The sequence below is a fragment of the Manacus candei genome, unplaced genomic scaffold (assembly GCF_025592945.1).
Source record: "Manacus candei isolate 608988 ecotype Guabito, Panama unplaced genomic scaffold, ASM2559294v1 h1tg000010l, whole genome shotgun sequence".
In the NCBI taxonomy this organism is placed as follows: domain Eukaryota; kingdom Metazoa; phylum Chordata; class Aves; order Passeriformes; family Pipridae; genus Manacus; species Manacus candei.
This window is the reverse complement of record NW_026138058.1, coordinates 555,981-568,005: the sequence shown is the minus strand read 5'-3', so window position 1 is coordinate 568,005 and position 12,025 is coordinate 555,981. Positions and strand designations below refer to the sequence as shown.

The following is a 12,025-nucleotide window of genomic DNA, read 5'->3' as shown; positions in this document are numbered from 1 at the left end:
TGAAGCTAACTCACACCCCACGAGCTGCTGGTGAGCACAGAGCTTTGCAGGTGTATCTGGCTCAGATGGACTTCGGAAACCCTGTGTGAAGCAGGGCCAAACAGCTTCCCATGGGAGTCAGGGTTAGGACAGGTGCTGACCCCCAAGAGGCAGGAGCTGCCCCTTGGTCTGCCCAGCTCAAACCAAATCAGAATGTGGGTGATGCAAGAGAAAAACTACCTGATTTCTTTTTGGGGAGTTGTTGGGTAAAGGGTGGTTTTAATGTCACGATGACTGGAGGCAGTAGGAAGGGCTAAAGAAATGGTTATTGCTCCTTTGCTACAATGAAATCTGCCCATTACTCCCAGTAGGATATTTTTCCCCTTCTCTTTCCTTCCTCAAAGAGAAGGTCCTTAAATTAATGTCATCTCAAGATACAAACACACTTTATTTTCCCAACACTTGATTAGGCATATGATTTCCACCACTTATATTTAACATTTAAGTTTAATCATGAAGTTGTTAACCATAAAAAAACTATTAAATGAGTACAGTACATTCAAAAAAATTAGTTAAGTATTTCAGAATGAGCACTTAAAAAGAAAATTTATGCACAGAAACAATGGAGAATTACAATTAAGAGCTCTAGGGATCTGAGAGTGATCTGTCCAGCCATTACACAGTCATTTCAATTTAAATTAAAATTGCAACTATTTTCTAATCTACTAAAAATATGTAGTGTCACATTAAGACTTTTAATGGAGCTTTCTCTAGGGAATGTAGCAAAGCTAGTTAGTAGCACATAAATAACTAAATCCTGGAAACTGAACAAATTGTCTGCCAAAACCCTAATATGATAAAACCAAAAATGACAGTGGATTATTTCATTTTCTCTAACAAAGTGCAGCCCTTATATTAAACAAAAGGAACAGTTCACAGGGTGTCCAAATCTACATCATTTAACCAGAGCTGACTGACAAAAATAAGTAAATCGGCCATACATATTTTTCTAACCTGTCAAGTATCCATGTGAATGATGCTGCATACATTGTTCACAAGATACAACAGTTTTATTTACCAATGTGCAATTGTCCCTCCTACTTCTAGGACATGCAGAAGAAGTCGCTATGGTTTATTCAGTATCTCTGATGTTGGGAAAATTAGCTTAGTCTCTAAGTTTTAAGATTTTAGCTTAGTGTTTTCACTAAGCAAAACAGGTTTTCAGAAACTGAGTTGCTTTGTTCAAGTCTACTTAAACACTAAGATCTGACCAAACAAAATATACCAATGTGCCTTCAGGTGAACCTGGATGGCTTTTGCAATTCAGAAGGTACTTGGAATCTGGGAGTGGCAACTGGGTCATTTGGGGTCAGCTATCCCAGCTCTGCCCCCTTCCAACTCCTTATGCCCCCAGGACTGCTTAGAGCATGAGAAGTTGAAAGTCCTTGACTTAGGTTAAGCACTGCCTAGCAACAGGTAAAACATCTGTGTGTTCTCAACATTATCCTCATCCTAAACCCAAAATATGGCACTGTAGCAGCTCCTGGGAACAAATTAAATCAATCTCAGCCCAAACCAGCATAATAACGAACATAAACTGAGTTTAGACTCTCAAAGAGGTTGCTAGCCAAGGGAGAGAGGTTAGTACATACCAAGCATGCTTTCAAGACTGATACACGTGATGTACAACCTGGCTGCCTGAAAATAAATCTTCAGGCCCTCTGTTCCTTTGTGCAGACTTCCACAAGCTTGGCACGCAACTGGTGCTTCTTCTTATCCACATATCTCCTCCATCTATTCATCTTTGTTTTTTTCTCCGAGTTCCACCTGAAGTCAGCTGAAATAGATTTCCAGCAATCTCAGTAAAAACAATTACTGACCAAGTAGCAGCAGTTTAGTTTAAAAAAAAAAAAAGCACAGATGATTCTTGTTCTTGCACATTCACTGATTCCTATCACCAGATGGCATGCATTCACAGCAAGGAATATTAGCAAAAAAAGTCGACATGGTAGCCTATGAAGAGGCACCTTATTTTGCACATCAGCTTGTAAGACAATGTGAATTAAATCAGTGATTTTTACCTTAAAAGGAATGAAGAAGGCATCTTAATTACTATTTGTGCATTCCCAACATCAGTTTTGTCACCACAGGGAGGAGATAGTTACACAGAATGTGCTTCTGAGCAGTGGCAGTTAGGGTGTTCCAGCATACTTCTGTAGTCTTTCCTGAATTTAAAACTCAAGGAGTGCAAAGGCAATTGAATGTTTCAGTTCTTCAGCCCTTGGGCTTCACGGTTGTGATTGGTGATTTAAAACATATAGCATGCTATTCATTAGTGAGACTGTTATCAATATGCCTCCTTCAATCAGCCCTTCTACCCTTACTTCAGTTCTGATCAAGTTCCAGACAGAAGCCAAATTCTTGAGAAGTTTGTATTGAAAAAAAAGAAAGCAAGGAAAAACAGAGCTCACACAACACTGCAGCACTCAAGAGACGCATCAGCTACAACCCTTGGCTGCTCCACCACTTGCACCTGATTTACAACTGTATTTAGCAAACTCAAATTTCAGCATGCAGAAACCAAACAGGAGTGTCATGTTGCAGCTGGGAATACCAAAAGTATTTAAATGCTGATATGAAGCTTTAAGCACTAATTTAGTAGAACAATAGGTTAGCTGTGCTTTTGGCAACACAAACCTTTAATTCATGTGCCAGTCACACTCCACTTAGGAGATTTCCTATATGTGTGGGCATCACCATTTATACTTCAGTACTAGCAGTTAAGGAATGTCAAGAGTATAATTGTCTCCTCTAGCATAAGCACAGCCAAGATTACCGCAGAACACTGCCTGTACCTTGACTGTATGTGTGTTCCCTCCTTGCTGTCTGGTCTAGCCCAGCGCTCACTGAAAGCATGCAGCAGTCACACATGGGCCCCTCGGTACACCCCAGGCTTGTGTGTCCCCCTCAAAACCAGCATGCAGTCTTTGCCCACCTGACACCCCTGCCCAGACCTAGGGCGTCCTGCTTACCTGTTGGTCCAGCTTCACATTTGCTGGGGAATACCCACATTCAACATGGCTTGGGGGGGTGCAGACGCTCTGCCCCACAGCCAGCACTGGGCTGAGACCCCTGAGCATCACCCCATCAGCTAGCACCTTCCCATTGACTCCCCCAACATCCCACACCCTCGGGATTCCAGTCTCACTAGCTGCAAAGTCCCAGTTTGCTGCAGTTTTCCCAAAGCCCCTCCACTCGCTGTGACTGACAGCATTTATTGTCTTTCTGTCACTGAACGGAATCACAGAATACATCAAGCTGAAGGAACTCACAAGGATCATCAAGTCTGACTCCCTTCTCCTTGCAGGACTGCCTGTCAGGTTTGCATCCCTATATTTTTTATTTCTGACTTTCCCCTTTTTCCTTATTATGCCATTTGACAAGGTCCTCAGTTAGATAACCTTTCCAAAGTGAACACGACCACGTTCCACACCCCTTATCAATTAACATGACCAACCAACCCTGACTCTCGTTACAACCTCTCTTACCCTCTGTCAGGTGGATTTGCGTCATTGTTCATGTTGTCTCTCTTTTCCTTATAGTCCCTTCTGCATCTAAAAGGTTCTTGACCAGAAATGTTTCGAAGAGCAACAGTTTTCTTTGCTCTCCCTGCTTGCAAGTATTCCTACTTTTTCTTCAAAACCGCTAAAAATGTCCCTGTTCCTTTACTTGCCTAAAAAGCAGTAAACTGACAACTTGGCATTGGAAAAAAGCATTGAGGGACACTTCTACCTTGGTAGACACAAAACATCTCCTCCAGTTCCTGCAGTAATGGTCACAGAAAACAAGCAGACAGCTTTCATTACCAGCCATATCACATGTCTGTCACTGCAAGTTTTCAGCAATGCTCAGCCCTCCACCCACCTAACCCTTGTGTGGATGTGCCTCAGGCTCCAGTTAAGGGGCGATAACGTGGGCTGTACATGCAGCATGTGCCAGTTGCCTCCAGGTAGTTTAAGAAAAAGCTGCAGCACACTGTCAACTTGTCTAGGTATTACTGGATGTCTTTGCATACAGAAAGGCTTTAACATGTGTCTTCCCACTGCTGTTGCTTGGGTTTAGCCGGATGTGGTTGCTGCTGAAGCATAGCTAAAGGCAAAAATAAACAATCCACACAACAGACAGCACAAGCACACGCACCATTTTCTAAAGGTATTACCCCAACCCCCCAGCCACCTCTTAGGTGTCCTTTCTTGTTCTGCATATTTCAAGTTTTATTTCCGGTGCTTAAATTCTGTTAAAGGTGTCACTGGATTCCTTGCAGACAGTCAGGGTGACAAATGCCTTCTCCATTCCCAACAGTTCAAAGGTGCTGTTGTTCTTCAATGATCCTTATATCATCACGTTAACATGAGAGCATCAGAAAGTGCACAGGCTTATTAAGTGTCATTGAGGCTTTGTAATGAGATACGGCAACACTTTATATGAGATCACAGTTTAAATCCAAGCACTCTTGACTTCACATTTATTGAAGCCAGTCCTATTTTGTACAACACTGAGCATATAGTGTAACTCTGGGAACCACAGCTGTGACTTAGTTAATGATCTCAATAAATCCTACTTAAGCAGAGACAAGAGAATTATGCAAATTACAATTTCTGTGCCACATGCACTTGATAACTGAAGACATAGCACAAAAAGCTTCAGCACATAAACACCACTACTTTTTTAACCCAGATATGTGAAAAATATATGAGAGAGGGAACAGCTTACAGAATTTTGCTTCAGAAAAGTTGCAGTTGCAGAACATTTATTATGAACCTAATAAAGGAAATGTACAGAAGGCATATGTACAAAAAGGGATGGTTAAAACCGAAGAAATATGACAGATTTTTCAAATATAGCTGTGACTGTGACAAAGAATTACTTCTCTGAACAGACCTTTCCAAAACATCATGATAAAAGCCTCTGCCACTCACACTTGGCAGCTAGATAAGATGTCTTCCATCAGCCTCTTGTAGACCCAGGCATCACCTTTAAGCCGTTGTCGCCAAATACCCACTGCTTCAGTTTTATCGAGTTGACACACTTCTAACTCAAACTCCATAGTTACTCTACCAAAATCTGACCGTGTTCGACATTTCAGGGTATAACTGTAGAAAACAAAAAGGAAAACAGAATAATCATTGAACCATTTAATGTTTGTTTTGCAATGCAATTTTAAATTAATAAAACCACTTTACAAAAAATATCCCATTGCTACTGAGAATATTGGGAAACAACCCACAATTTAGTCAACTGAGAGCTTCATGAATACTTTATTATCAGAGTACTATTGTTATCATTATGACCAAGGACCAGGCGTTCAGCGCCAATGTTCCACCCAGCCACAGGAACCCCTGCTAGCCACAGACACTCATCCTCAGAGCTGGAATGATGGAAAGTTACCATGTTTTTCCTAAACAAGACCACTCTTATCTCTGGTTGTTACAGCTTAGCTGGTGTGAAAATAGGAAAATCTGAATGCACAGCTTGAAACATTACAATGGGAGAAGGTGCTGCTGTACAATCCAACATCCTTCCAGGTTCAGAGCTTGGGAATGCATCAGAGGCTGATGTATACTCTGATGTTTTACAATGCCCATCACTGAAATACTCAAGAACTTGAGAAAATGCATATTGAAAAGTGCCCACAATGTTTATTTCATGTGTTAGGTACTCAGGAAACAGACACTGAGTTTGATCAGAAGTAAGAACCAATCTAACCAATCAGTACCTTAGTCTAGCTAGTAAACCCTACAAGTTAATCCACCAATGGTGTAGATTCTGCACAGCTTTTAGACAATACTGATCTCTTGGCTAAAGGCTAATGTCTTTTAACTGCCAAGAATGAGGGTTAAAAAATTAGTAAGTTACTTCCCAAATTGTCCCATTTGGTCATATGACTGTACCCAAGCAAACTTTTTGTATTTAAAATTTCACATGAGACACAAGATGATGTGAATTTTTATCTCACTATTATTGGTTGATAACTGTTAGTCAAAGAGATCTGTTAGAGCTCACTTAGCATAGTTTTGCATTGTGTCAACAAGTTTTATCGCACACATTAATGTAGTGCTTTGTACATTTTCTATAAGATTATTTTACAGTGGTGTCGAGAAAGTAAGTTTAAATACTCTCTTTATCAAAGATTGGAGTAACATCTATTTAGACAAATATAAGTTTGAGCCATCATATTTTACACTTACCCCTTCTGAACATATTCCACATGCTTCTTCGAAAGAGCGGTGATTATTTCATTCAACAGTTGGTCTGCATTCAGTAGGTGAGTGATGGTAACATTGCAGTGTGCCTAAAATAGTCAGCTTGTTAAAACAATTAGAGGAATAAAAAAATAAAAATATCTCTCCTAAAACCGAAGACATTGCAAAATGTTTTCACAAAGAAAGTTTCAGAACAGCTAATCTTCGTGACAAATGCTTCAACTTCCCCAAACCATCACCCTGCTGCGTGCCCGACAGTTGGGAGATGGCCTAGAGCTGAGACTGAGTGCTTCCGATATCAAGGAACAGGCACAGCACCATGCCGCTTTTCATGTAGAAAGAAAAAAGGTAACTTACTACTCAAAAATTTACTGTTATAAGTAAAGTATACTTTATATACATCACATCTAGTACTTCATATAAGAGCTTATGCACTAAGTGAACTCTTGAACAACTTGCGGACATCTGCAATAGATGTCCCAGCAGCCAGTCAACTGAAGGGACACATCACTGGCTTCTGCAGAACTGTTTATGCCTTGGTACACAACCTACGTTCTTTCATGGTGATCACATTTTTCAAATGTTGCCTACAGATTCAAGTACAAATTCCTCCTTGTATAGCTTCTGAAGTATATATGTTGCATTTGAGTGATGTATAACAGAATAGCTAGGTTTGGAAGGGACCTCTGTAAATCCAACACCCCTGCCAAGGCAGGGTCACCCAGAGCAGGTGACAAAGGAATGCGTTCAGGTGAGTTTGGAATGTCTTCAGAAAGGGATACTCCACAACCTCCCAGGGCAGCCTGTTCCAGTGCTCTGCCACCTTCACCTACTTGCAGAGTACAGCACCCTCCCCACACACCCTGCCCATGCAAACTGCCATGCAAACTGCTGCACCACATCCCTTTGCTGCACCACGTCGTTTGTCCACCTGTTCACTTGTGCTCCCTGGAGCTTTTAAATCTCCCTCGCTGCTTCTGGAAATGCCCCTCAACACCTGGTTGCCTGCTAAGGGCTTCTGGGTCCTGCCAGGGCTTGGAGCTGCTGCTTGGGTGTCCATGAGCTCCTGTACAGCTCGATCTGATGCTCACACCTGGACTTACCTCATTTGCCACTGCTGCTGCTTCACCAAATGATTGTCCTGTTCACTACAACAGTATCATGCCAATGCCATGTGATGTGTATTCTACCCAGCTAATATTAACCTCATGAGTAATTTCAGTAAGAACAAATTAATAATGAAATATTAAAGTGTTCTGTACAGCACACTGCCTGAGGAACTGCTTTTTCTATGGCTACCTAAAGGATAAATAGCCAACCAGCTTGAATGCAGTGACATTGAAATCTAAACAATCTAAATTACAGGGACACTGTCAGAAATTCTCTCACAAGGTGTAGTTATTTAGGCTCTAAGTGTAATTTCAGATTCCCTAGACATCTAAGGATGACCCTAGAATGGACATATTGCTTCTGGGCTACAGAAACCTAAGCCAGGAAGGTTAGCATTTTTCAGTGGGACAGCTAGCAGTATTTCTTTACAAATAACATGAAAACCTGTCAGCTAGGGCTCTTTTAAAACCATTCTGCTTCCTTCACATTTGGTTTAGATGGGCTATAAGCAGCAATGATGAAACTCCTACCTGGATCTGATGACTTGCCTGAGTCCAGACTAAAAGATGCCTCACTGTGAAAACTGGGGCATTGTCTTGTTAACAACAATGCAGTAAGAGCACCCTACTGTAGAAAGCAGGCAAGACAGGTCACAGAAGCTTTCACAAGACCATTTCTGAAGCTACTGGATGTTTTCAATAATAATAATAATTGTAATATAATAATTAATATATAATTAATTTAGTCCTAATACTTGTTCTCCTGTAAGACTTTCGCAGCAACCATACCTTACGTTTCCTTGGACAACTTCTAGTGCATCGTTTCTTCTTGCTTGGCGTAAGCATTGTGATCACTTTATCTAAGCCTCTTTCAAGACTTCCAAATATTTTGGCTTTTCTCTTCTTTTGGCTGCTATCCATGTGACCTAGGTTGAGACCTAATTCCACTGAGTGGTATCTGCTACATGAACAAATCAATCAGTTATTTTTCTCTCAGTGTTAAAAAATTAAGTATTTTGGACATGTCACTAAAATACTACCACACATGCCATAACAAAAAAAGTCAAATCCAGTGCAGGATATTGTAGGAGTTTCTGTTCAAAAGTTTGAAAGGTTTAAATCCCGAGATGTATCTAGAAACTGCAGTCCTCTGGAGAACTGGGATAGGAACTCACATTATGGAAAATAGGAATATATCCTAAAGATAATTGAGTTACATAGTTTTAAAACTTTTCTGTACCATCAGTGTTGTAGAAAGAGGTTTAAGGGAGGTTTTTACCAAGAGAATAGAAATTACTGCTTGCTGCTGTAACAAGACTTCCTAGGCAGCACATGGATTAAGGCAGTCCTGCTCTAAATCGGGAGTGTACACAAATAACTGGACACTTACCTTCTTTCAGGAAGAACCTCAGCTGCTGTGAATTCATCTGTGTTTGTCAGGTTTGTGGGTTTAATTGGGGTGACTGCAGTGAACTGGCTCTCTGAAAGAAAGCATCCAAGCCAAACAGGTATGTCTTTGCATAAAGGATTTTCTTTTCTTCAGCAACAATTTCTCATTATTAATAATTTATTTCAAAAATCAGATCCCTTTTCTATCTCAGGTCTGTATTTTCAAAATGATAAAATATGTTTTTCATACAACAACAGTACTACCTCTACTCTACAAATTAAAACTGCAACTGATTTCCCCAGGGCTCTACAAGTCAAACCTAAAGAGTCAGCAATGCAGTTCAATATAAGGAATTTCAGGATCCGAATTGCTTTCTTGCTCTGCCACTGCTCCCACAATAAATACTGAGCAATCCACTGCATCAAATAGTTGTGTTCTTCACTGATTCATTTCCCTTATACAAAGGGTGTAAGTTTATATAGCCATGTTTAATACATGATGTAGATGTTACATAGCAGCCTAAAAAGTCAGTGTCTGCAGAGCATGGTTTTGAATGTGCAGGAGAAAACACTAAGTGAAATAGTCATCAAATGAGTTGGTGCAATTATACCCAACTTCAATGTTCAAAGTTTCAGCTTTCTACAGAGTTGCACCTGATCCCAGACAAACAACCTCAAAATTTCCAATGAATACTTCCATTTTTCTACTTCTAGGGAAGTATTAATACCTTTCCTGAATCAAAGATTTTTCAGTGCATCGAAGAATTAGCTTTCATTGTTTAATAATCAAAAATCTAAATAAGTGAGCTAAAACAGTGTTTCTGCCTTTCCCATTTCAGAGAGTACCTATTTTGCTTTTTAAACTTACTGTGATGTCAGACTTCACATTATCGCACACAATCTTAAGATAAACTCATGAAAAACTAGTCTTTTTATTGCAATTGTTTAAACCCTTTACGAAGGATGACATTAAACAGCAATAGGTCCAAGAACCCTTATTCCTTGAATCAGTCTGCAAGGACTTACTGTTCCTGAACAATATTCCTTAGCATCTGGAACAGACGACTCTCCTATTGCAAGGAGCACTTGGCATTTGAAGGACAGAGATAGCATTTACAGTATCAACACCAAAACTTCTATGGTAGTCATTGAAGGAAACAGTAATGTACATACAGAACATGTACGTGACTAGATAGGCTGAGGATTGAAATACGTGATAACTCAGAAAAGCTGACATAATGTAGACAGATTTCTGAGGTTTATTGCATAGCTGCAAGACCTATATGTTGTTAACAGAAGTATTTTCACTGCTACAATGGACTGTTCCTGTGAAAATGCTGATATGCAACTATGAGAAATCCAAAAGTTAGATGACTTCTCTTAGAAGCAGCAATAAAAGCAGATGACTAAAAGCGTACCTTTATTTTCACTTAAGGTAATCACAAAGGAAAACTGGAGTGTTGAGGAAATCATGTTCTCAACCTTCACGGAAAAGCAGAACCAGGTGCAAGTTTTAGGAACACAGCACTTAGTTCCATGTTAGAATGTGTCAAAAGGCACTCATATGTGATACTGTGAGCAGTAATAACTCCTGTTATTAGCACACAAGTAACATGCCCTGATGCATGGTTAAAACTCTTGCAGCACCAACCAGATGTACTAGAAAAATCAAGATGGTGACTAGGACAAAAGACGTCTTCCAGAAACAGATGTGTTGGATGCACAAGTATTGTGCTCATATTTGAATTCCAATAATTCCCAAGCCACATATATGTTCTAAGCTGTCATTAGTTACATTCCATGTACCTTTGAAGGCAGGTGTGTGAGGGGGTATGGCTTGTTCCTGTGTCTCAATCTGACTCTTCGCAAAAGGAGTCTTTGGAGCAGGAAGTGCAAAGGGCATTTCATTTCTTAAAGCTGGCTCTGTCTCTACATTCTCTTTGTTTTTATGCTTCTTTGATGCCACTTTTTTTGTCACTGGAGTTGACAGTGTGAATTCCGTATCATCCAATTGAGCATCAGGCTTTGAATGCTACAAAAGATGTAACAGAAAGAAAAGAGGCATCCTTTGCGGTATTCTGATCATATTCAGGAATGTTACAGAAAAGGAAATTCTGAAGCAGGTTAAAAATACCGTACAATGCTTGCCTATAGAGCAAAATAGTTAGAAACTCTTCAATACTTCTGATTCCTTCTATAACTTGCTAATAAAGTTCTTGAGTAATTTGCCACTACTATATCTGCTCTTCTAAACTCTTTTGTTTGCCCATTTAAAACTGTTAGTGACCAACTCATTGAAACACAGCTAAGAATTTTCATTTGGCTTAATTGTAAAATTTTAATTGCTTCACTGGATTTTGTTGTTCAATACAGACAGGTTGTGCTTCTTCGGAGACTTTTGCAGCTCTAGCCTAGCTCCGAGACCTTGTTCGCTCCACTTTATTTTTTCTAGGCAGTTTTAAAATCTTCATTTACTCATTTTCTAGATGCTAATTTTATGCAAATTGAATGTCAAGTTATAAAAAAATCAATCATGACCTACAGCTAGAAGAAGTCACAACATATGTGCAGCCTATATATTTAAAACACCTCATTACTTAGTTTGTACCTCGTCTTGGCTTGGGTCCACTAAACATTTAAATACACAATAATTTTTATGTTCAATGAGATCGTTTTTGGATTAAGAATAGTTTATCAAACACCTGTTTTGTTCCATGAGTATTTAGAATAAATTCTTCTAAAGGAGATTCTTTAAGCAGTGAAGCTGTATCTGAAAATTCCATGGATCCAAACGCGCATGGCATTTCACTGCAGTCTGGCATGTCTTCACACATCACAATGTTTTCAGACTGAAAAGAAAGATTCAGTTGAGATTCCACTGCATGCTTAGAAGTAGAATTTCATCAGAAAAGCACCATTAAAATCTAAATCTAATATCTTTCTAAGTTCCTAATAATGGAAGTTCCCATGATGGTGACCTAAGTTTTAATATCATCATTGTGGATTTGTTATTTGTATCAAAAGCAGATGTGAAACTATTCTCAAAGCATCATTGCCAAGTCATCTTTCATTACCTGTGTCAAGAAGAGAAGCAACTCATAGAAATACCCACCTTTGAATTCAAGGCTTGGACTACAACCTCTTTTTACCAAAAATCCTAACAGTAAAAGAATAGAGCAAAATTTGAAAGGGGGCTGGATAAAGGTAAACACATACTTGGAACTAGCATTTGGAACCTTTCATCTGATGGGTAGCTCCCCAAAAAAGCTGTCATTTGTTAAATCA

General features: G+C 39.6%; 1 protein-coding gene across 5 annotated transcripts in view; it reads right to left on the bottom strand.

Moving 5' to 3' along the window:
* Positions 1 to 465: 465 nt before the first annotated feature.
* MELK (maternal embryonic leucine zipper kinase) overlaps positions 466 to 12,025 on the bottom strand; it is a 28,898-nt gene continuing 17,338 nt past the window's right edge. For 2 of the 5 annotated variants that reach the window (XM_051777624.1, XM_051777622.1), the window contains 6 exons: positions 11,443 to 11,589; positions 10,547 to 10,772; positions 8,742 to 8,832; positions 8,141 to 8,312; positions 6,228 to 6,331; positions 467 to 5,132 (listed from right to left, as the gene is read on the bottom strand). In XM_051777624.1, coding sequence (XP_051633584.1) covers positions 4,955 to 5,132; positions 6,228 to 6,331; positions 8,141 to 8,312; positions 8,742 to 8,832; positions 10,547 to 10,772; positions 11,443 to 11,589 — 918 coding nt within the window. In that variant the 3' untranslated portion in view covers positions 467 to 4,954. Of the gene's footprint in view, positions 5,133 to 6,227; positions 6,332 to 8,140; positions 8,313 to 8,741; positions 8,833 to 10,546; positions 10,773 to 11,442; positions 11,590 to 12,025 lie in introns of all 5 variants that reach the window. The other 3 variants (XM_051777623.1, XM_051777625.1, XM_051777626.1) reach the window with 3 other exon arrangements.